General features: G+C 54.7%; 3 protein-coding genes across 5 annotated transcripts; 2 read left to right on the plus strand and 1 right to left on the minus strand.

Annotated features, from left to right (window-relative positions):
- Positions 1–1,961: 1,961 nt before the first annotated feature.
- On the minus strand, positions 1,962–17,426 carry FRS3 (fibroblast growth factor receptor substrate 3). Of its 3 annotated transcripts, none has more exons than XM_066244273.1 (7): positions 17,323–17,426; positions 9,820–9,937; positions 8,721–8,809; positions 7,596–7,782; positions 4,518–4,679; positions 3,569–3,726; positions 1,962–3,296 (listed from the first exon to the last, which is right to left on the minus strand). In XM_066244273.1, exons 3-7 carry the CDS (start codon positions 8,784–8,786, stop codon positions 2,385–2,387), a joined length of 1,485 nt encoding a protein of 494 aa, XP_066100370.1. In that variant the 5' UTR covers positions 8,787–8,809; positions 9,820–9,937; positions 17,323–17,426; the 3' UTR covers positions 1,962–2,384. The 3 variants fall into 3 exon arrangements, with proteins under 3 accessions (XP_066100370.1, XP_066100361.1, XP_066100337.1); XM_066244264.1 differs by having other exon boundaries at positions 9,794–9,937; XM_066244240.1 differs by lacking the exon at positions 17,323–17,426 and adding an exon at positions 11,496–11,665 and having other exon boundaries at positions 9,794–9,937.
- Positions 11,426–19,058, plus strand: PRICKLE4 (prickle planar cell polarity protein 4). The gene is made up of 7 exons (XM_066252560.1): positions 11,426–11,572; positions 12,857–13,135; positions 15,059–15,166; positions 15,886–16,023; positions 16,656–16,859; positions 17,422–17,626; positions 18,088–19,058. The coding sequence occupies exons 1-7, from the start codon at positions 11,426–11,428 to the stop codon at positions 18,456–18,458; spliced, it is 1,452 nt and encodes a 483-aa protein (XP_066108657.1). The 3' UTR covers positions 18,459–19,058.
- On the plus strand, positions 18,994–20,296 carry TOMM6 (translocase of outer mitochondrial membrane 6). Its single transcript, XM_066244321.1, has 3 exons — positions 18,994–19,126; positions 19,649–19,753; positions 19,973–20,296. The coding sequence occupies exons 1-2, from the start codon at positions 18,999–19,001 to the stop codon at positions 19,743–19,745; spliced, it is 225 nt and encodes a 74-aa protein (XP_066100418.1). The 5' UTR covers positions 18,994–18,998; the 3' UTR covers positions 19,746–19,753; positions 19,973–20,296.
- Positions 20,297–22,349: the final 2,053 nt, after the last annotated feature.

Below are 22,349 nucleotides of genomic sequence, written 5' to 3' on the forward strand. Positions count from 1 at the left end.
GACAGAGAGAGAAAGAGAGAGAGAGAGAGAGAGAGAGAGAGAGAGAGAGAGAGACGGATAGGGACAGACAGACAAGAAGGGAGAGAGATGAGAAGATGAGAAGCATCAATTCTTTGTTGTGGCACCTTAGTTGTTCATTGATTGCTTTCTCATATTGGCCTTGACTTGGGGGGGGGGTGTGCTTCAGCCGAGCCAGTGACCCCTTGCTCAAGCCAGCGACCCTATGCTCAAGCTGGTGACCTTGGGGCTTCGAATGTGGGTTCTCTGCGTCCCAGGCTGATGCTCTATCCACTGCGCCAGCACCTGGTCAGTCATTTGGTGTTTTCTAAGTGCGACAACTGAGGCCCCTATGAAGTAACCAAATGCTCAGGAGAGCAGAGACAATAGCTGAGCCAGAACCAGAACCCAGCCCCTGGCTTCCCCATGACAGTTTCCATGAGTGACGGGAGCCTGAACAGGCTGTCACTAGCACGGCAAGACAGCTCCCATCTTGGCTCCCCGTTTGGGGAGCCCAGCACTCCCGACTGTGGAGACTGAGAAGAGCAGGGACGGCATGGGAGGACAGACGGAAGGCAGGATGAGCGCCCAGCTGCGCTGCGGAGCACAGCATGTCCCTCCTGTGATGTGGGAAACGTGCGGGTGATCCCTCCGGGGCCGAAATCAAAGGGCAGACAGCAGGGTTTGGTGCTCACGCTGGGCTTGCAGCAGCTGCACCCTGAGCCCTTTCTCATGTCCTGTTGTGGCCAGTCCTCTTCACCATTCTGCTGACGGAGAGTGCCATCCAAGGTCAGCGGGGTCTGGAAGCTGGTCAGTTCAGTGCCCACCCAGAGGAAAAGGCACTCCCGGAACTGAGGGCTGGGCTGTGCTGGTTTGGACCGGAGAGGGGAGGGGATCGAGTAGGCCTCGCCTTGGCCTGTTTCTTTGGCGGGGAGGACAGGTCTCGCCTCCTCCTTAGGGAAGAGCAGGGACACCCACAGTGACCAGAGATAAAAAGGCTTGTCCCTGAGTGTCTTGGTCAAACCTCGTCCCCAGTCCTCACAGACACTGGATTTCCGGATGAACCATTCGGGAACTTAGGATAGAAATGGAGTCTCGGAAGCAGGGAGGCAGTGGGAGGAGGAAGGGGGAAGAGGGAAGAGAGAAGGGGGAAGGGGGAAGAGGGAAGAGGGAAGAGGGAAGAGGGAAGAGGGAAGAGGGAAGAGGCAGCCTGGGCACAGGGGAAGGAGCTCCCGCACCAGCCGCACCAGGTGGGCCGCAGCGCCTCCCTGGGCAGACCCCGGCTGCCAGGCTGGCGTTCCTTTCCCATGTGGCCGCTGTGCCAGGCTCCACCCTGTGGTGGGGTACAGGTCCCCAAGGGGTCCGTTCCTGGGGAACAGTTCTCCGGGAAAGGGACACTGCGAGCCAGCGTCCTTAGTTACATATTACACTGTGCTTTTTCCCTCGGCTGTTTCTTGGCTGTCAGTAAGTCCTGTATAAAGGTTCTAACCTTGCCCTAGCCACGCTGGGGGCGCCGAAGGAGGCTCCAGCGTCCACCTTTGGACCAGGCTGTTCAAGGAAAGCAGTGTGCCCATCACCCACTTGGTAGCAGAAGGCAGGAGCAGCAAGGGGTTCCAGGGAAAGTGAATCTGGTAGAGCCCTCCCTACCCACACCCTCCCCCCCAGCCACTGCCAACCTCAGAGAGCCAGGCTTTTGCCTCGTTTGGGCAGTTTTCCCTACAAATCCCCTTCTGGGACTCGCGTCCTGTCACCTTCCTTTGACAGACAGAGAGCACCCACCGCTGGCAACTTTAAGTTCTGGGCACGGGCTTTTGGAAGAGAAGAGGAAATGGTCAGAGACTTGTCACAAAAAACACAACCACCTCAAACGTCCCAGCAGGAAGCCCCCACCTCTACCAGCCCTCCCCAGCTGCCCCCAGACAATGCCAGAAAAGACTCTAATAATTTGATGTCATACACGAAACCAGAATTTAAAAATAATTATATTAATAATAAATATGTTAAAGTACATTTGAAACAATAAATAGAAAAATAAACTGATAAATAAAATCAACAGGTACAAAATGTTTCAAAATTTCAACCAAAAACAATACACAGATGACAGACGACAGATAAGACACATGGACGTAACAGGAGGGTGCTGAATGCAGTCGTGGGACCTTCACAGTTTACACCAAGGCTCCCTCCTCTCCTGGTCACCCTCCTCTCTCCTGAGCGGGGAGACCAGGCCACTCAGCGAAGGATATCTTTGGGGACTCCGGCCAGCACAGGGAAGCATCTGGCCCCACCTCTGTGCCCTCTGCAAAGCAGCCCTGACCCCTGGGGTGTGCGGGCTCAAAGGACAGGAGAGCGCGGCGAGGCTGGACCAGGGCGGGCAGGGGACGTCCCTACAGAGGCAGGTCGGTGCTGTTGTGCCGGGTTTTCCGGGCGGTGCCATCATCTCGGGGCAGAGCCCTCTGCAGGTTGGACATGGCCACGGTCTTTTTGAGGTCAATCACGGCGTAGGAGTCTGAGCTGCGGGCAGGGTGGGAGGTGGGCACAGGGGCTCGAGGGACCGCGGGGTTCTGGGGCCCCTTGGGGTGGTCTCCACCCCAGTCCTTCAGCTCCACCTGGATATAGTTGAGCTGCCTCGGGGGCTCGGGGCCCGGCCGGCGGAAATCAAAGCTGAAGACCCTGGGGGAGCCCCGGTGGCGGCTCAGGGGCACAGGGAAGCTGCCGCGGCTGCGCAGGGCAGCCCGGGTGCTGGCGGGCTTCTGCAGCGGGGTCTCGTCCTCCTCACCGTCGGGGAAGCCGTTGGAGGAGGGCGTGAGCCCGTCCCTGGAGTCGCCGTCATCCCCGGCCTCCTCCCCCGGCTGCTGGGCATGGCTCTCCCAAACAGGGGGCAGGGAGGGCAGGTTCTCGTAGTGCAGCAGGGCGGCCCGGCGGTGGGCGAGGCTGTTCCAGCCCGGCTCCTCGGGGCTCAGTCTCCAGCCAGCTGCTGGCCTCAGGCCCCTGCTGACGTTCTCGTAGGTGCACTTGGGCTGGGCCGGGCACTCAGAAAGACCCTCATTGTTGTTGTGGTGAGGGGGGTCCCGAAGGCTGGGGCACAGGCCCTGGCACTTCATCATGTGCCGCCGAGCAGGAGTGGGACCCAGCACGAACTTCACCTGGCCCGGCTGCCAGAACACCTGAGGGTCCCGCTGGTCCGGGCCCTGGGCCTGCAGGGGGCAGGGCGCCTGACCCTCAGGCAGCGGCTGCAGGCAGTGCCGGCTCCTGCGGGGGTCATCCTCACTGGCTGGAGTGTTGACATAAGTGTGGGACTGGAGGGAAGAGTCCAGCGGAAGCAGGAGGGTCCGAGGGCAGGGAGGAAGGAGACAGAAGGGCCCGGAGAGACAAGAAGCACGGGAGAAGAGTTGGAGTTTTCTCCTCATCCTGCCCTCCAAACCTCCCAGGGTGCTGCCTCCCGCTCTGGGGCAGAGAGGGAGCCTGCGGATTTTCTTTCCCCCACGCTAACAACTGGGAGGAGAGGCCCTATTTCCTACCTCCATTCCCACCCAGGTCAACAGGGGGGGCAGGGCGGGTGCTTGCTCACCTGCTCATCGGAGGCAATGAGGGCATGGGTGGACTCCTCCCCAAGCGAGGGGTGTCGAAGGCTGCTTGTCGAGGGGCGCCGGGGTGTGGAGAATCTTGGGCCCTCTCCTGGGCACCCAGGGAAACCATTAGAGAAGCTGGAGACACTGTAGCCTAGAGCTGGGCACAAAAGAGACAAGCCCGGGTGAGGGGCCCTTACCCCACCCCAAACTATACGCGTAGTAGCCTGGGACTCTTCCAATTAAAGGGGAGGTACCCCCAAAGCAGTGAGCTGCACTGAACCAGCAGTCCTCCCTTGCCTTTCACCTGCTCTTCAAACCCCACCCTTTCCCTCAAACTCAGCCTGAACCCCGTAACACTTCCCCGTCATAGCCTTACCTGAAACATTCGAGGCACACCTGTCATCACTGGACTGGCCCTTTGCCTCATTCTGGCTCTCCAGGGAGCTCCAGGGAAGCTCCCTGAACCCAGCACTGTTTCCACTCCCCCACCCCGCCCGACGCCAGTCCCTGGAGTGCGGACGCAGAGCGGTGCTCAGGGAAGACTCAGGGAATGAGCGAGCAGGAACTGCGGGAACCTCTCCAGAAACCAGCCATGGGCAGAGATGCCTGCACCAGGCGTCAGGAGGGGTACATGGGTATGACCCAGCAGACAGAAGGAAGGAAGCAAAAAGGCTACCGACACGTTTCCATGGAAACCCAAGGCCGTCCTGTGTGGTCCCTGACCATCAGTCTATAGAAGTTCCAGGACTCCCCAGCCTCAGCTGAGTCACCCGACTGGCCCAGGCCGGGCCTTGCCCATCCTCAAGAGAGGTTCTGATGAGGGTCGCCTGCCTGACTCTGGCCCCCAGGACTGGGCTTGCTGGGCCTGTGCTCCCGTGCCTACGTGTGCACCCGCGCGTAGGCCGGGCGGGGTGCCGAGGGCGGGGTGCCGAGGACGGGCCCCCTCACCGCTGGGCGGCTGGGTGGCCCGCGCGAGGTCAAGCTCGGCCAGGTGGCTGTTGCGCGTGATGATGACGGGCTCCTCCATCACGTTGATGCTGTTGCACTGCATCAGATCCTGAAGCAGGTTGAAGATCTCCTCCGCCCGGGAACACTTGAATGCAAATATCCCTGAGGGAGGAGAGGGAGGGATGAGGCTCCTCTGCCCTTGTGCCCAACAGGGAAGGACCACAGAGGCTACACTGGTACATAAAGCTCAGGAAATGTCCCTAAACTCCAGCCCAGGCCTGTGTGGTGGGGGGAGAGCTCCCTCCTAGTCCCTAACCGCCCCCCCACTCTGAAATGGAAGGATGTGGCCCCAAGCACCCTGCTCTCGCCCTCCCACTGGAATCACCGTTTTGCGATCTAATTCTTTAGCTATCCATCCTGGGAGGTTAAAGCACTTTCATAAGGATGTGTGTACAGAGATGAGGGGGAGAGAAGTAAAAGTCAAAGCGGAAAGGGGAGCATTAGATGAGTGACCACTCCTCACACACTGCCCCTTTCTCCATCTGCCCGCTCCCCCTTGCTCCCCAGAAAAAGGAGGTCCACCCAAGGTACCAGCCCTCAGCTTAATGCCCAACAGCCCCAAAGGTCTCTGACGGTAGAAGGTCTGTGCTGCTCACTGTTTGGTCACTGGGTACTTTCCCAGTGATATTTATCCCAGACCCTGGCCAGAGAGCGAACATCTACTGTGTATAGGCTCCTGACCTCATGGAGCTTAAATTCTGATACAGAAAGGAAGAAAGGAGGCTGACCAGTGGTGGTGCAGTGGACAGAGTGTCGGCCTGGGATGCTGAGGACCCAGGTTCAAAACCCCGAGATCACCAGCTAGAGCACAGGCTCACCAGCTTGAGTGTGGGGCCGCCAGCTTGAGCGTGGGATCATAGACATGACCCCATAGTTGCTGGCTTGAGCCCAAAGGTCACTGGCTTGAGCCCAAGGTCATTGGCTCAGATGGAGTCCCCTGGTCAAGGCACATATGAGAAAGCAATCAATGAACAACTAAAATGACACAACTACAAGTTGCTATGTCTCATCTTTTTCCCTTCCTGTCTGTCAAAAAAAGAAAGAAAAGAAAGGAAGAAAGGAAGAAAGGATGGGCTAGCTAAAGGACAAAAGGACAAATACAGCAAAGTGGTCGTGTGCCACCCTCAACACAGATGCCTCACAGCCCCTCAAACTCGAGCACAGGACACAAAGCCCGGGGTCAGCAGGACTGGGCTGAGCACCTGGGACTCGGAGGGTTGTGCCAGTCGGGATTCTGCACCCCCTGTAACAGTGGGGCCCAGGGCTCAGGGGAGGCTCCCTGGAGTGCGTGTGTGTGTGCAGCCGTGTGTGTGTGCGTGCATACAGTCACAAGATAGATAAAGCCAGACTGGGGTATGGGACAACTGAGACTTGTAGGTATGGGACAGGGAGGATGGAGGCAGAGAAAAAAAGACTATACTGCCAAGCTCTATCAAGTGCTCGAAAGGCCGGGAAAGCCTGAAGTGTTAGGAGAAGCCTGTGCTGGGGCCTAGGGTAGCCCTTCCAGGACGCCAAGTGTGGGTCAACACCACCAGGAGTAGTGAAGCCCCTTCCTCCCCTCTTCCCGCTCAGCCAGCTGTAACTGCCTCTGCCTCAGGAGCTCCAACGGTCAGATGCTGAGGGGAAGGTGGCTCCCCAGCCAACATAACCTCAGAAACTCACTGTTGGGCAGATAAAATATATTATGCTCACTTTGTTAAAGATGGCGCTGCCCACGTGGAAGCCCATCGCCCAGGTGATAATATTAGTTGACCTTCTTGCTTGGGATGGGCGTGATTGTATTAATGTGCGCTGGGAGAGGACTTTCGCGCCAAAAGGTTTTAAAAGAGGTCATGTTGTTCCGGAGAAGAGTGATTACATTCTAGGAGGAGCCCATGCTATAGGAGAGCAGAGAAAGGCCACGTGGAGGAGAGGAGAAGTAGCCAAAGATGGTGGAGTGCTGAAGGAGAAGCCAGTTTGTGCAGAGAGAAGGAGATGGGGAACAGAGGTAAATAAGGCTGGTGAGCTAGAAACCTTTGATTCTAGGAAACTCGGATAAGTCAGTAGCTTTGTGAGCACTGAATGAGTGGGTTTTGGAGCCCAGTGTGTGTTTTTACTTGCCTGCCGGGTGCAGGCTAGGATTAAAGGTGATGGCTCACCAGTTCTTGGCTCCGTTGTTTCATTACCGTTTGTCCGAATCCAATGCGAACCTGCACGGCCCAGGCGGCTGTGATGGTGGCCGTGGCTACTGGCTTTACACTCACTGTCTATTGGCTGCCTCATAAAAGGAACTCTTGTACTTCAACTGTGCATAGTCAAAACCCAAACTGCACTTAACACAGTTGCAGGCAGGACTCCCACAAAGCTTACATCTGGGTTCTAAAAGAGAAACCCAGGCCACATCGCCCCTTCAAAGAGCCATGGCTAGCTCTAGCCTTGACCTCAGGGAACGAGCCACCACCCCCTGACCTCTAGCTTCAGGGAGAAAGGGGAAGAAGGGAGAACACATCATACTCCATTGCTCACAGACAGACGAGAGACAAAGATTCACCTCTTGACGGGTACTCTGGACACTGTGACCCAAGATACCTCTCCATGCAAATCTATCAGTCCCAAGTATGCCAGGGCTTCCCGCCTGACCTTGTGTTATTTTGGGCTCTAGGGTATGTGACCTGGGAGCTCAGAAGAGTTTTGTATTACTTAGGGCACAGCAGGGACCCTTGCAACTGGAGTAACAGAGGGTGGAGGAATCAGTTGCTTCTCCCAAGCAGGCTCTGTCCGGGGAGCACTAGTTCTTCCCCATGGGCTGCGCGATCAACGTCCCGAGCAAGGGACCCTAGCCAGAGCTGCAAGGACGGCAGTGGAAGAGGACTGGTCTAAGAGTCCATTTCGTCCTGCATTTACACGCTGGTGCTCCTGGCCATGGCCCTTCCCCTCACTGGGCTACACCTGCCAAGTCTAAGCTGGGACTTCCGGCCCTAGCCCCTGGCCCTGGTGTATGAGCCACTCTGCCAGCATGGTGCAGGGGCTGGTACTTACCCTGGCCCGTCTGACACCGGCGGCCACTCTCAAAGGAGAAGAGGTTGGAATCGTAGCCATAGCGCCGCAGGCAAAGGTACGGCCAACGGACAGCCTCGCGCTGGTGCAGGTGAAGCACCAGCTCGCTCTGTGTCAGTTCCATCACCCCGGAGCCCAGCTCCACCCCCTCGTCATCCACATTCGTCACCTGGGGGGGCAAGGGACAGAGGGTCAATAAGTGAGTCCGACCAGTGTCTGGGTCCCTGAGCCCCTGGGAGGCAGGCTGATGATGCAGGGCTGGAGCTGGAGGACGGAGGGGCTCACTCACCAGACTCTGCAGCTCACCACGCCACATGGTTCCTTAGTCACCGACCCACCCCAGTTCTCTAAGCCTCTCATGGTGGGAGGAGGGGTGGTTAGTCAACCTCCAAGGTCAGATGGTTCAAGGACCAAGATTAAATGACTTCAGGTGGTTCACAGCTTAGTACCCAAGGAACAGGTGTTAATGGGAGAAGGTGTTTAATGTTAAGCTAAGTACAAGATCTTAAGACTCTGGGAGTCAAGCTAATGGCAGAGCAAATACATCCTGCTTCTACCACCATCCCACAAGCAGCGCCTTGCAGGGGGCTCCCTCTTGTGGTGAGCAGGAGAAAACTGGGCCTCAACAGGCGGGGAGGGAGTCAGGAGGGGGCTCCCCAGCCCCGAGGTGGGAGGAGCCAGGGTGCACAGGTTCACAGAGCCTGGCTTTAGCTTCTCAAAGCAAACAGCAAACACTAATACAGTGATCATTACCATGTGTGTAAGCACTGTTGTAAATACTTTATATATATTAAAATCACAAATACAGACTTTTGTTGTTTTGTCCAAAAAAGTTACATGTAAAGTTATGAAGATATATTGACAGGAATGAATAATCTAAAAGCACAATTTTTGCTGCTATATTACGGCGTTTCTTCATCCTTGGTAGTACCAAGAACGAACAAAGGACAGTGGCTTCCTCAGAGACCCTGATCTCAGGAAGTCCCAATGAGCCCACAGCCTCAGCTGTCATTCCACCTTCACTAGGAAGGCGAAGGCAGCCTGACAGCTCGTGGCGGAGCCACTAGGCCATGCTGGGAACTCAGGAGAGGAGGGCGCTGCAAGTACCTTGAACTTGGTAGGGTGGTTGTCTGGGATGCTGTCTCTATTCAGGCAGCTGCAGCAGCTCCCCATGGTGTCAGAGCAGCCAGCCCACCCTAGGGAAAAGCATAAGAGATCAGATAATCATCAAGGTCAGTTCCAAAAAGCACTGCTCTAGGGAACGCCGGCAGAATCACCTCACCGTGATCACTTGCTCTGCCCAAGGGACTGTATGATATCATCCCTCCCTCAAGAAATTCCCCCTCTCAATCCAGGGCCAGACACACATTGAATAAACATTAACTCAAGTGAGGATGTGTTAAAGATTCATGCTGACCGGGGGGATGGAAAGAGCATCTCAGATGTAGCATTTGATCTAGACCTTGAGAAGTATATAGGATTTTGACCAAAGTAATGACAGGGAAGGGAGGCCGCCTGGGCAGCAAGAAAAACATGAAAAAAAAGTAGGGACACAGATGAAGTGATCTGCACCAGATGGAGTTGGGTGCCCGCCCGGGGTACCATCCAGATTTAGTAAAAAAATTAATTTGGCCGTCACACTCTGGCCTGTCCTCTTCTCTTTCTCCATCTCCTCTCCCCATATCATCTAAATCCTCTTCTTCACCACCATTCGGACATCCACCTCGACTTTATCTTTCTGATGTTCTCTTCACATGAGATGCTACATTATGGTCAAAAGATACTCTCAGAAGACTGAACATTTAAAAGACTATAGTTTTTATAACCTTAATTAGGCATTTCTTTATTGAAAAAAAAAATAAGTGCTGGGTTTGCTGTGGACAAAGGCTTTTTCCCTCCAAGATTATGGCCCTTGGATTGTATGTCACAAAAGCAAGAACTGTGCCTAAGATGGAGAGGATATCACCACTGAGTGACCAAAAGGAACAAGCAAATGCGTGGACTGATTCCAACCAGAAGTTGAGGGGTTGCAACTTGCTGCAAAAATTCAATCTGTAAGATTAGATACTCTTCTAGAACTCCGGCTGAATGTATAAAGCCTTGAACAAGCCTGACCTGAACCCTCTGTTCCTCCCAACTTGGGAAACTCCAGGAAAGTGGTTCCTACACACAGCTCTCACCTAACCCAGGCCATCGAGGAACTGACCATGGGCGGGGCATGGGGAAGGACTCCCACTTTATTCCCCCTGTTCTTGGTGGGGTGTCATGGCAAGCAGTCTGCAGAGAAGTCACCTGGATTCCTCTGGGACACACCAGGGGCTCACCTAGCATAGGAGATAGAGATCACAAGTTAGTGGAAACACTCCATCCTCACCCATTGTTAGTGAAACTCACTTCCTGTCAGTCCATCCCACCTGAATAGCTGTTCCAGGTCCTAATGGGAGAAAAACACCAATGAATAAAGAAAGATCAAGGGCAAAGGGACTTAAATTCTGAACTGCATAAGCCCTGGGAAGAATATCCCCCTAGCATCAATCGGTTTGAAGTCTGAGGCAGCCCAAGACCTTTTAAGTGGCCTCCAGACCCCACCATTATCAAAATCACCACTTTACCTTTGCAGAGAACTTTACAAAAAGTTTTCTCAAAAACACACTATGATGTATTGGAAAGTGCACTGGCCTAAGATTCAGGGAACTAATATTCTAGTTGGTTTTGTTGCTAACTATGTGGGAGACTGCCAAGTCAACTCCCCCAGCTCCCACCCCAAGCCCTTAGTTTTTAAGGGCAATATTTGTAAACAGTAGAGCTTTCGGCTTAAATAACCTCTAGAGGCAGATGTGTAGGACAAATCCCACTAAAATTTTCCTCTTCCAGGACCTCACATTTGGAAGCATGATAGATTTTCTGTTCTCCAAGTTCTGAAAAGGCCTAAAATTTTAACACAAATGCTAACCATACATCAAAATTTCAGGGATCTCAGCTGCAGGTGACAAGCTGACAGGCCAGGACCTTGGAGACCCTTGAAATTCCACTCTCCTCTCTGGGATAACAGGATCATTTCCCAGGGTCCCCTGGTGCTCTGTATCCTTGGAAAATTTTCCAGGTAAAAGGACCACCACCCTTTTGGTCTGGCTTTTTCTTTGGAAGATAGAAGCAGGCTGAGGAAGGTGTGCACAGCCTAAAGACAGGAGGCTGGGAAAATACTGGGGCCTGAGCCACCAACAAGGAGTCTAGGGGTGAAGCCAAGAACTAACTATAGGGTGCAAGGTGGTGGAGGGCGTTGCACCTTTTCCTGTCCCCTCCTCTTTAAGACCATTATCAGGAGTTCTGACAGCCCAATGAAAGGGATCACACTGAATGGGACGGAGAAGGGGGCTCTGGTCTGGGATAGGTTTGGATTGGGGGCGAGAATGAAGAGGAGGTTATGAGGACTCAAAATATATGAGGGCTGGGGAAACGGGGGCAGTTTTTTGGATCTGAATATGGTGCAAGCAGAACGGGGAAGGGGTACGATGGATCAGAGGAATTTCAGGCCGGCGGAAGAATATGGGGGCATCTAGAAGAGAATGTGGCTCTGTGGGCGTATGGGAAATTCGCAGGAGTGAGAGGTGCTGAGGGGACCGGGACGTGCGAAGGTGTGTCGGGGGTGGGGGTGGGGTGGTTCTGAAGAGTAAGAGGCTTTTAGGTTGAGGGCTGTCGCGGGCCTATCTAAACGCCGGGAAGGAATGGGGGAGGTCGAGGCCGCCCTTCGTCCCAGGATCCCCGCCCCCAGCCCCTGGGCTCCACCACCCGCCCGCCCGGGGCTTCCGCGGATGGGAGCGGAGACTGCGGCGCGGCGCGGTGCGGCCTCGGTGGAGCCGCCTCGTCCCCGCCCCGACTCACATCGCCCCGCGACCCGGGCGGCGCTGGGCCCCGCTCCCGGGTCCCGCTGCAGCAGCCGCCGCCCGCCCGGAGCTAAGGTCTCCCCGCCCCGCCGCCACGGGGGTCGGAGGTCACCGGCAGCACCAACGAGACGCTGCGGGCGGGCGGACCCGCTCGGGGGGACCGGCGCGCAGCCTAGAGGGTCCCTTTGGAGGACTTTGCAGTCGGGAGCAGGGAGCATGCGCACACGCCAGAGGGCGCTCCTGGCCAGCGGCTGAGCGCTCTAGGCGGGGGTGGGGCGGAGCCTGGGGCAGGAGCGGGGGCCGGTTGGGTGGGCCAGAGGTGGGACCAGCGGTTTCCACGCCCCGGAGCAGAAAGGGACAGGGGGTGGAGGGAGATAACACTAAAGATGGGGGAGGGGTCTGAAGGGATGAAAGAGAGAAGGGCAGTCCGAGGGACCTTGGAAAGAGGCTGAGGAAAGGGGAAGGGGCCGAGGGACCGCTGGGGAAAAGGGGGAGGGAAGTGGATGGGGTGGGGACACGGAGAGGGGCGGGGCTAGAAGGCCAGAGGGAGGTTGGAGGGACCTGCTTGCTTGCAAAAGGCCAAGCAAGTGGCAGAGGACCCGGCATAAACCTGGCTCCCGGGTGTCTGCTCTGCGGCGCCCTCAGGGGAGAGATTCCACATTGAGCCCATGGCAGTGGGGTGGGGGGCAGTGGAGCCTGCACACTTTCCACCCCGGGAGTCCACAAAGGCTTTCCTGAGTCCGCAGCCCAGGCCCCTCCCCGAGCCGTCCAGCTCTGCCAGCCCCGGAGGGCGTAGGAGAGGAAGGGCCGCGCTCCCGGGGCGGGCAGAGGCGGGCGCTGAGCTTCGGAGTGGGGACTGAGTGAGAGGCACGACGGCGGGGTCTCTGTCCAGAACGGCCCAGACAGACTCCGGCGCACGGCGAGGGTGAGACCCAGCGAAGTCCGGTCCCCGCTTCTCTAAACTCCCAGCAGCCAGACTGGGAACCTCAGCTGACTCAGCACCACACCACGCCCCGCCTCCCGCGGGGGTGGGCCCCGCGAAATCCAAGAGAAAACTTTGGGGATCTACCCGTAGGGTACTTGGCGGGACCGGGCACTTCTCTCCTTTTCACTCTTCGGGGAAATCTTCCCATCCCTTTACCTCCCCAGACTGTATGTAGGGCGGCTCAGGCATTGGGGTGGGTTGGCGAACTCCGTGACCTGGTTGCACTTGCTCACAGACTGAAGCCGGGTTTCTACCTTGTCCCTTGTCTAAGGTGGGCAGGAGAAGGGGAATTCTGTAAGGAGTCAGCATATTAGAAAGGTAGTGTCCAGGGCTAAGCGGAGATGGAGTTAGGCCGCCCTTAGCGGGTATGGCAGGGTGAGGGGAGAGGGCTGATTTCTGCGCATTTGTTCTCGTGTGGGACAATTTCATGCAAACTAGAAATAACTTGGAAGAGAGGGTGCAAGTCCCCTTATGGGGCCCCAGATGTTTTCCCCTTTTCCTGTGTGACCTCCTCCCCCAATCACCTCTTGCTGCCTGGAGCAGGGGCACTGTTGTTAGCGGAACTGGCTACTCCTAGCCCTGAGTGTGACTGGCCTATTCTGGCTGCCTTCCACAGGAAACTTGACCTGAGGGACAAAACGGGAAGGAAGCAGGTGGGTGTGGAGCCAGGAAACAGGGAAGGGTGGCACAGGTCATTTGAAGTGGGTTCTGAGGGGGGCTGTGTGCCGGGAAACAGTATAACTATTAAGAGTCCAAACTTTGTTCCCACCCCCTAAGCAGCATCTTACAGAGGCCAGGGATTTGGTGATTGGCCGTCCTGTGCCCAGTCAGAATCCATCCCAGCTCTCAAAGGCAACCGCCTCCTAAAGCTTCCCTTAGCCTAATGTGACTTTGAACTTGGTAATTAACCTCAGTTTGTTTCAACAGGAAAATGGGATCATACAAACTACCTCTTAGGATTGTTGCCAGCATAGATTATATTATGCAGAATGCTAGAATATAGCCCTTGGCAGGGAGTAAACTGGAAAGTTTGCTTTGGTTATTTTTCTTCCTAGGGTGCTGTGTATACCTGCCCAGAGCTCTAACCCCATTCTGCCTGGTTTCATCTCTGTTTTACCTACTAGATAGACTATATAAGCTCCTTGTGGGGAGGGCCCATTCCTTTTCTACTTCAGAAGTCACCCTACATCCCCCTGTGGCCATACCAGGGCTTGCCCAGTGAAGGGCTGAAGAGATGAGGTTACAATTATCCAATGACATGGCTGCTTAAACACAAAATTTCCCTCTATCCTGGAGGAGTTTACAGACTAGATGAGGAGCTGAGTGAGACACAGGGAGCAAAGAGAAACACGATGTGCTAAATCTTGGGATACTGATGGTATTCACTTCTGGAGCTCAGAGAATAATGATGGGCTAGAGAGGCTGAGAAGGGCTTCCTGGTGAAGCAGCCCTTTCACCTGGCTGGAGCTACAGCTGGAAGAGTGGAGCCAGTGGGGGGAGCGGGGAGGAAGCAGGCGCGCTGGCCTGCTAAGTACACAATGAGGAACGGTGAGAGTTAAGGCTAGGGAGGTGGGGGGAAAGGGACCGGTGTGTCCAGAGGCTCACCAGAGAGGCAAAATATCCTCTCCTCTCACTGTGGGCCTCCTCTTTCCTCCATCCCAATCTTGGGAGACCCCAGAGTTTGAGCTTCAGAAACTGGAGTCAGAGGGCCTGGCCTCAAGATCTGACTCTGCCACCGACTAGCTGCGTGGCCTTGGGCACGCCGTTTATGCTCAGTTTGGCCATCTGTAAAATAGAGACCAAAAAAAAAAAAGTCACCTGACTCACCCGGTTGTTGAATGAGGGAACGTCTGCAGAGCACTTAGCACTGCTGAGTAGCACTCTGTGAGGACTGAATACATGGGAGGTGGTGCTGTCATTTTCTGGGGAGACTTTACCACCATTGTCAGTGCTGAACTCTGGCTGGCTCACCAAGAGAAGAGCCTCACGCTAGGGAGCTGGGTCCACCAGTGAACTAAGGCCGCGGCCCAAGCCACCTGCCAGAGGAGGAACCTAAGTAGACTGCTCAGGTAGCAGGAGTCCTGCCCTTTCTTCTGAGGCCAACATGCCTCCTCCCTGTAGACTTCCTCCCGTTTCCACCAGCTGGGAAGGGTTAGCCTTTGTGCCCAACCTCTTGTGGCCCTTTTCTCTTTGCAGGAGTCGGATTCTACAGCCCCCTCAGAACATGAGGGTTTGATCTTAAATATATTCACATGAATACCCATTACCTTCCTCAGAGGGTCTATGCTGTCAAAGCACACCTGAGGGGTTTTGGCTCTGAGTGAAGGGGGTGACTTCAAGCATAAGAAAGGAAGCTGTTTTGGGGTGTGAGACCTCCCTTGCCTCCACTACTCAGACCACAGATGCAGGAGTGGATTAGCTGCCCTGGTGATCTTGCAGTTGATCGTCCAAAATGGGGGTGGTGGTGCTTGGATGTTGTTCCAGATTGGAGAACGGGTGGCAATGAGAAGGAAAGGAAAGATGGGGAAAGAAGGAAAACCTAGCTCCACTCTTCATCTTCTGCTGTGTCTCCTTAGGATCCTGAAGTTCTGAGCCTGGGGCCCCCTGGCATGGACACCACCCAAGCCCCCAACCGGCCTGGGCTCCGGACACTCCTCCAGCAGCTCCCTCCACAGGACAGCGATGTTGGTCCCCCTCTCCCCAGCTCCCCTCTCTTTACACACTCTCTCTTTACCTACTGTAGGAACATGGAGGTAAGGCCTAACTAGGCCACAAATTGGGGGAATTCCCCTGCCCCCAGCCTGAATTTTCACACCTATATAATGGGTACAATAATCTACATGATGGCTATTCTGCCCACCACAATGCTTAGTTAAACAGCAAATGAGAAAATGAGCATGAACGACTTTTGGAAAAAGTAATGGCATGTACAAATGTAGGGAGTATGGTTAAGCATTTATTGAGGCCCTATGTGTGCCCAGTCTAAAGGCTTACTTATAAAGTCAGTTGGGAAGGTAAGACAGGAGAATATGGACTAAATAGGGAAAACACAATGGGAAGTGACATTGAGCTAGGGCTCATGAGGAGCAAGGACCTAAATGTATGGTGACAGGGCTAAGTGCTATGAGGCTGTCAGACCTGAGTATGTATGGTGACAGGGCTAAGTGCTATGAGGCTGTCAGACCTGAGTGATGGCCACTCCTTGGGTGGGAGGTATAAGAATGAATGGATTTACTGGCACTCTTGTTCCTCTTTCCCTCTGCATCTCAATGTCCTATGTATGCTGTTACCTCCTGCACTTCTACAACCTTCCTTTGACTCGGTAGCTAAGCCTTCTCTCTCCACTCAAACGTCAGCCTTGCCTGTCGAGGCTTCCCCATCACAGCGGAGCCTGTTTCTGCAGGAGCGATACTGCCTGGCCCTCGGGGAGGAGGAGCTGGCTGAGCTGCGGCTCTTCTGTGCCCAGCGGAGGAGGGAGTCCCTGGGACAGGGGGTGGCGCGCCTGGTGCCTCCCAAGCTGGAAGAATGCACCTGTGAGAAGGTATGCAGTACCCGTCCCCAATATTCCCCTTCCTCTCAATTCCGCAGAAGACGCTGGCTTCTGAGACTCTGGTGGGAAAAAGGGGTTTGGAGATTGAAAGCTTTTGGGGAGGAAGAGGGTGATAGTTTGGCAAACTTTTTCTTTCTTTTTTTTTCTTTCAGGTGAGAGGAGGGGAGATAGTGAGGCAGACTCCCACATGCGCCCTCTACTGGGATCCACCCAGCTACCCCATCTGGGGCTAGTGCTCTAGTCGAGTACTTAGTGCCTGAGGATGATTCCCTCGGACCACTGTCTGTGGCTGCGGGAGCTGGAGAGAGTGGGGGGGGGGGGGGGGAGAGGGAGGGAGTGGGGGGGGAGAGGGAGGGACGGGGAGAGGGTGGTAGAGGGGGAAGAATCAGATGGCCGCTTCTCCTGTGCGCCCTGACCTGGAATCGACCTGGGACTTCCATACGTTGGGTGGATGCTTTATCCACTGAACTACTGGCCAGGGCCGGCAAACTTTAAGGAAAAGGGAAACCAAGTTTGGGTGTTCTTGGTGAGCCTGCAGTGGAGATGGGGTTGGAATGGAAGTGCCAGGAGGGAAGCTAGGAGGGTGGTGCTGCCTCTGACCAGCCAGCACCCCCACCCAGCAGTGCAGGGAGCGTCTGAGGCCAGGGGAATACGGAGTGTTTGCAGCCCGGGCAGGAGAAAGGCGCTGCTGGCATCGGGCTTGCTTTGCCTGCCAGGCTTGTGGCCAGGCCCTGATAAACCTCATCTACTTCTACCACGACGGGCATGTCTACTGTGGCCGTCATCATGCTGAGTTGCTGAGGCCGCGCTGCCCTGCTTGTGACCAGGTACAGCTCGGAGGGGAATGGCTAAGGGGATCTGTTCAGGGTCCAACTTGACATAGGGGAACACCCCTCCTAATATCAGGGAATGGAGTAGGGAGAACGAGGCACCAGCCTGGGACCCTGGTGTTCCAGTTGCTCTGACTTGAGCTCTGGGCGTGTGGGACCCTTTGCACCCTCCCCCACCGCACGCGGTGCCCCCCTTATATTCTAGGACTGAGATAATTTCTCTGGAGCAGGGACTCGGGCAGACGTTCCCATTTGAGTTGCCCAGTGCTGAGCCTGATCATGTGGGGGAACTCCCTTAATATCTGCCTAAGAGGCAGCGTGGAACCCTGGGTTGAGAGTCCATGCGACCCAGTCGTACTTTGGGCTGTGCCACATGCTAGCTAGGGAATCCTGGCTAAGCCAATCAGCCCTCCCTGCATCGGAGAGTAGTTGAGTAGATTAAATGGGAATGTCAGTAGACCTGCGTTAGCGTTAATTGGCTATAAGGCGTGGTTATTGGATGGATGGATGGATGGATGGATGGACGGACAGATGAGCCGTTCTCCTCTCCCTTTCCCAGCTGATCTTTTCCCGGCGCTGCACCGAGGCGGAGGGACGGCGCTGGCACGAAAACCACTTCTGCTGCCAGGACTGCGCCGGGCCCTTGGGCGGAGGGCGTTATGCTCTGCCGGGGGGCGGCCCTTGCTGCCCTAGCTGCTTTGAGAGTCGCTATTCGGATGCGGGCTCGACCCCGGCCGTGTCACTGGAAGGAAGGCCGTCCCTTGGTAAGGGAGGAAACGTGCAGATCGAAGGGGAAGGGGGCAGCGGCTTGGGCTGGGCAGAGGAGGGAGTTCTCCCAGGCTGGGACCCTCGCCTCGGTCCCACGCCGTCCCGTCCCTCCAGCAGCGGTCCCGTCCTCCAACCGCACCCCCAGACCCGAGCCTTGGGGCCCTCAGCTCTCACCGCGCATCCCTGGCTGGAGCGCTCCAAGGGCCTCGGGGAACCTACCCCGCGCCGCGGCTGAGGCTACGGCGCGGGACTCGCTCCTGGACTGGGGACCAGGCCGCCCTCTGGTGGGAGGAGGCGAGGAGGGGCGGGGAGCCCCGGAGAGCCCGCTCCACGGCGGCGCGCACGGCTCAGGGGCGGGGCGGGAGGCTGGGCCTAGCTACCAGCTGTCCCCCGCCCGGATCTGGGAGTGGGAGACTTGGGTGTCTGAGACAGGCTTGTCTGATCCCGCCTGAAGCAGGAGAGGCGGGGCTCGACAGAGTTGAAGGAAGGGACCGCGCCCCACTACACTCCGCGACCATCTCCGGAACAGCCCTCGCGGATGCTGCCAGCTCCAATCCGGAAACCCAGAGGGAGTTGGTAGGATCCATCCCAGAGCAGGAGTGCCGAGTTGGGGACAAGGCTGAGGCACCCAAAGGGCCAGAACAGGACCTTCTGGAGATGCCCACTGACCCCAGGGAAGACGCCCCCTGCCCCACCTGCTCCTCTTCCTCTGACTCAGAACCCGAAGGCTTTTTCTTAGGCCAGCGCCTTCCCCGCCCCTGCAAGACCCCTAGAAGCCTCCAAGCTGGGGACAGCGACACCTCCAGGAAGCATTGCACCATTTGCTAGTGGCATGGCCCGGAGAAGGGGTAGTCGGAGGTAGGTGTGATCTGTAAAGCGGTAGACAGACTGACTGTTCTATAAAAATCCTACACTGAACGCCATCAGGGACACGCCTGGGAGAGGCGGCGAGATGACAAACTTGAGCATTCCCTCTTCAGTCGCGCATTGTGACTTTTGATGGGGAACCCCCATTCCGCATCATAGCCCCTACTTCGACCCCACGAGCTGGTACAACTCGATCCCCCCTAAACCAATGAGGTGATCACTCAGAGCCCACGTGTAACGTGACCGGCTTGGCGAGCCGAAGACCTGCAGGGAGTCGGAGGTGGAACTGGACTGGGGGACCGCACGCCAGGCCTCGCTCCTCCCCTTGCAGAGCTCGTGGACGCGCAGCTCGGGAGTTACACCTCTTGGACGTCAAACCACGCCGAGCTGGGCGTCCTCTGCACGCCAGCAGCGGGCGAAAGTGCGAGACCGGACGTTGCGTCATCTGTTCGCGCCCGGGCGGCTCCTTGTCAGAGCCCTGCGGAGCGTAGAGGTGCCGCTATGGCTTCCAGCGGGGTCGGAATGAACGCTGGCGGCTCGACAAATGAAGCTCCCGAAATTCCAGACAACGTGGGGGATTGGCTTCGGGGCGTCTACCGCTTCGCCACCGATAGAAATGATTTCCGGAGGTAACTGTGGCCCGGGAGCCAGGCCCCTCTCTTGCCTTCCGCGCCCGTATCCGTAAGCTGCCGCATTCCCCTTCGCCAGGCTGGCGCCTCCGGGTTTCTAGACTGCCAGAATCTAGGTTCTGGCCGTGGTTTGCTGAGGTCCTTGACCGGGGAGTGACCGTGCGGCCGGAGCGATCTTTTCAGTTACCGGCTGTCTAGAGAATTCACCGTGACCGAGAGCGGAGCGGGGTGGTGGGGCGGACTCGGGAAGAGGAAGTACCAACACGTGAACGGGCGTCTCACCCCTGGACGAGGTGAAATGGCCTTTGCATTTGACCCTGATCTTATTAGACACAGAAACCAAGTCTGTATGGGTCTTGGGCAACTACCATGTAACTGTAAACGCTCCTGCAGTCTAGAAGTGTTTTTGTCTGGCGGTTTTTCCAGAATGGTGGTGGGAAGCCTTTTCCCCCGGTACCTTTGGTTAACCGAAGACCAGTGACTCGGTGATCACAGGGTTAATAGAATGCATTCTTTTTCCAGGAATTTGATCCTCAATTTGGGACTCTTCGCTGCGGGAGTTTGGCTGGCCAGGAATTTGAGTGACATTGACCTAATGGCACCTCAGCCAGGAGTGTAGCCAAAAAGGTAAGCATGTGGCCACTGCTGTGTGTCTTAGGAGTCTTAGAGGCTGAGAGAAGCAATAACCTTGTCAGCTATTCAGAAAACAGAGCTGATGTAAAACCCTTAGCAGGTCCCATGTGTTAGATGTGTTTCCTTCCATGTGATAGAAGGAATTAGAAGCCAGTTTCCCTCCAGGACTTTTACATTTCTAATGCCACCTGTTGGCTTGTGGTCTGATTGCAGACACATGGAATCCATGCTGTACTTGAACCTTCCGAACATAGAGCCTCCAGTCTTGGACCATTACAAGACTTGCCCTCATGGCAGCTGAAGTTTGATTCAGATGGGTACCTTCCCTTCCCTGCCCGATTTCCTTTTCTTCATGGAGTCTACTCAGAACTCCATTCTCTGGTTGGCAGCCAGGCCTCCGAAGGGTTCTGCTCTGTTTTTGTCAAGGTCTGTACCGAATCCCTAAATTTCTGCAGGGGGTGATCTTTGCTTTTGTCTTGAGGAATAACCTGATGGTATTTGAACAATTATTTGAAATAAAGACTGCATACAAAGACAGCCACTTTTTATTCTTTTAATAAGAAACTTCCGCTTACAAAAACACGGTGTAAAAAGCTGATTTACAAAAATCATAAAAACATGATTTATATTTCACACGCAAGAAACAGGAACAAACCCCAAACATAGGTTGTGACCGAGGTTGTTTGCTTCATATTAAAAGAAAAATGGAAACTGTAGCCACCATACATTGATGTTAACATAGGATGAAGCTCATTTTTGAGCATTACTGGGGGAAGTAGTCATTTGGTGTTGCATAGCATGTCAGTGCACCAGCTGGGTTTCCAGCACCAGGGAGGCATCGGTGCTGAAATAGAATGGGATGGACTGGCAGAAAGAGGGCAGTGACGTGCAGGTAGAGGTAAGGTGTTAAGTAAGCTGGGGCGATGGGCCCTAAAGTGAGCAACTGTCTGCTTGAGAAAGCTGCTTCCTTCACAAGGAAATAGATATTTTCTGGCCCTGAAATTCATGCTAGTGCCACTGTCCAGGAGTTTGGGGTTCTTTGGAAGTGGCTATTTAAGGAACTGGCCTGGAAAGATTCATGTAGGAGATGTGGAGATAGAGACAGGTTCCCCTGGCAACATTTTCCTAGTTGATTTACTCTATTAGGCATTTAAAGCAATACTGCTTCTCTGTGCCAAATCCCTTATGGAACTGGTATGGGATTAAGGGACATGAACTGGAAAGGAGGGTCAGTATAAAGGAACCACAGTGGCCTAATTGTTACAGTTCACAGATGTTGTTTCTAGCAATATGTTCACTAAACAGGATAAAATAGTCCTTTTTGACCCTGTTAGCATAAATCTCACTAAGAAAGCTATTTGAATATTAGATTTTTAATATATTTTCTTTTAAAAAGCGCCATTCTCTTGTATTAATCAGGTAGGCCCCATGTGTTAGGAGGAAGGAATCTGAGCCAGTGAATGCAGGACTGTGGCTGGTTTAACATGAAACCAAGACCCATTAAGAGTCTACAGTGGGCCTGACCAGGCAGTGGCACAGTGGATAGTGTCGGACTGGGATGTGGAGGACCCAGGTTCGAAATTCTAAGGTTGCTGGTTTGAGCACAGGCTCACCAGCTTGAGTGCTGGGTTGATGGCTTAAGTGTGGGATCATAGACATAGCCCTGTGATCACTGGCTTGAGCCCAAAGGTCACTAGCTTGAGCAGGGGGTCACTCACTCTGCTGTTGCCCTCAGGTCAAGGCACATGTGAGAAAGCAGTCAATGAGCAACTAAGATGCCACAACTAAGAATTGATGCTTCTCATCTCTCTTCCTGTCTGTCTGTCTCTATCTCTCTCTCTGACTCTCTCTGTCAAAAAAAAAAAATCTACAGTGGGATTAGTTGATTTGACAGACTGAGGTCTTAGTGGGTGTTAAGATAAAGAAGGGTCACATATATGAGACCAAGGTTTAGGTCTGAAGCCATCAACGCCAACATGGCTATGAGAAAGGAATTTAAAAAAAAATTTTTTTTTTATTAAACTTGTCTATTTATTTATTTATTTATTTATTTATTCATTTTTAGAGAGGAGGGGGGAGGGAGGAGCAGGAAGCATCAACTCCCATATGTGCCGTGACCAGACAAGTGCAGGGTTTTGAACCGGCGACCTCAGTGTTCCCAGGTCGATGCTTTATCCACTGCACCACCAGAGGTCAGGCAGAAAGGAAATTTTTAAACCACAGCATAGATGTAAGCTCTTTCCCACCTGCATCAGACCACTGCTAAGACAAATACAAGCACTTCTTGTTCTTTATAACAACGAAACTTAAAGCCTTGACATCTGCTACCATATCTTATAATTGTGAACAGTTCTAGTTCACAAAACTTTTCAAAATTAAATATCAAAACCTGGCCCTGGCAAGTGGATCGAGTATCAGCCCCAGTGTATGGACATCCTGGGTCAGGGCACACAGGTAAAGAGGCTGTCTGGTCATCCCCCCCACCCCATCTTCCCCTCTCACAGCCAGTGGCTTGATTAGTTTGAGTTTGGCCCCAGGCACTGATAGCTTGCTTGGAGTGCATCAACCTCAGGCACTAAAAATAGCTTGT

This window comes from Saccopteryx bilineata, chromosome 1 (assembly GCF_036850765.1).
Source record: "Saccopteryx bilineata isolate mSacBil1 chromosome 1, mSacBil1_pri_phased_curated, whole genome shotgun sequence".
NCBI classification, from domain to species: Eukaryota; Metazoa; Chordata; class Mammalia; order Chiroptera; family Emballonuridae; genus Saccopteryx; species Saccopteryx bilineata.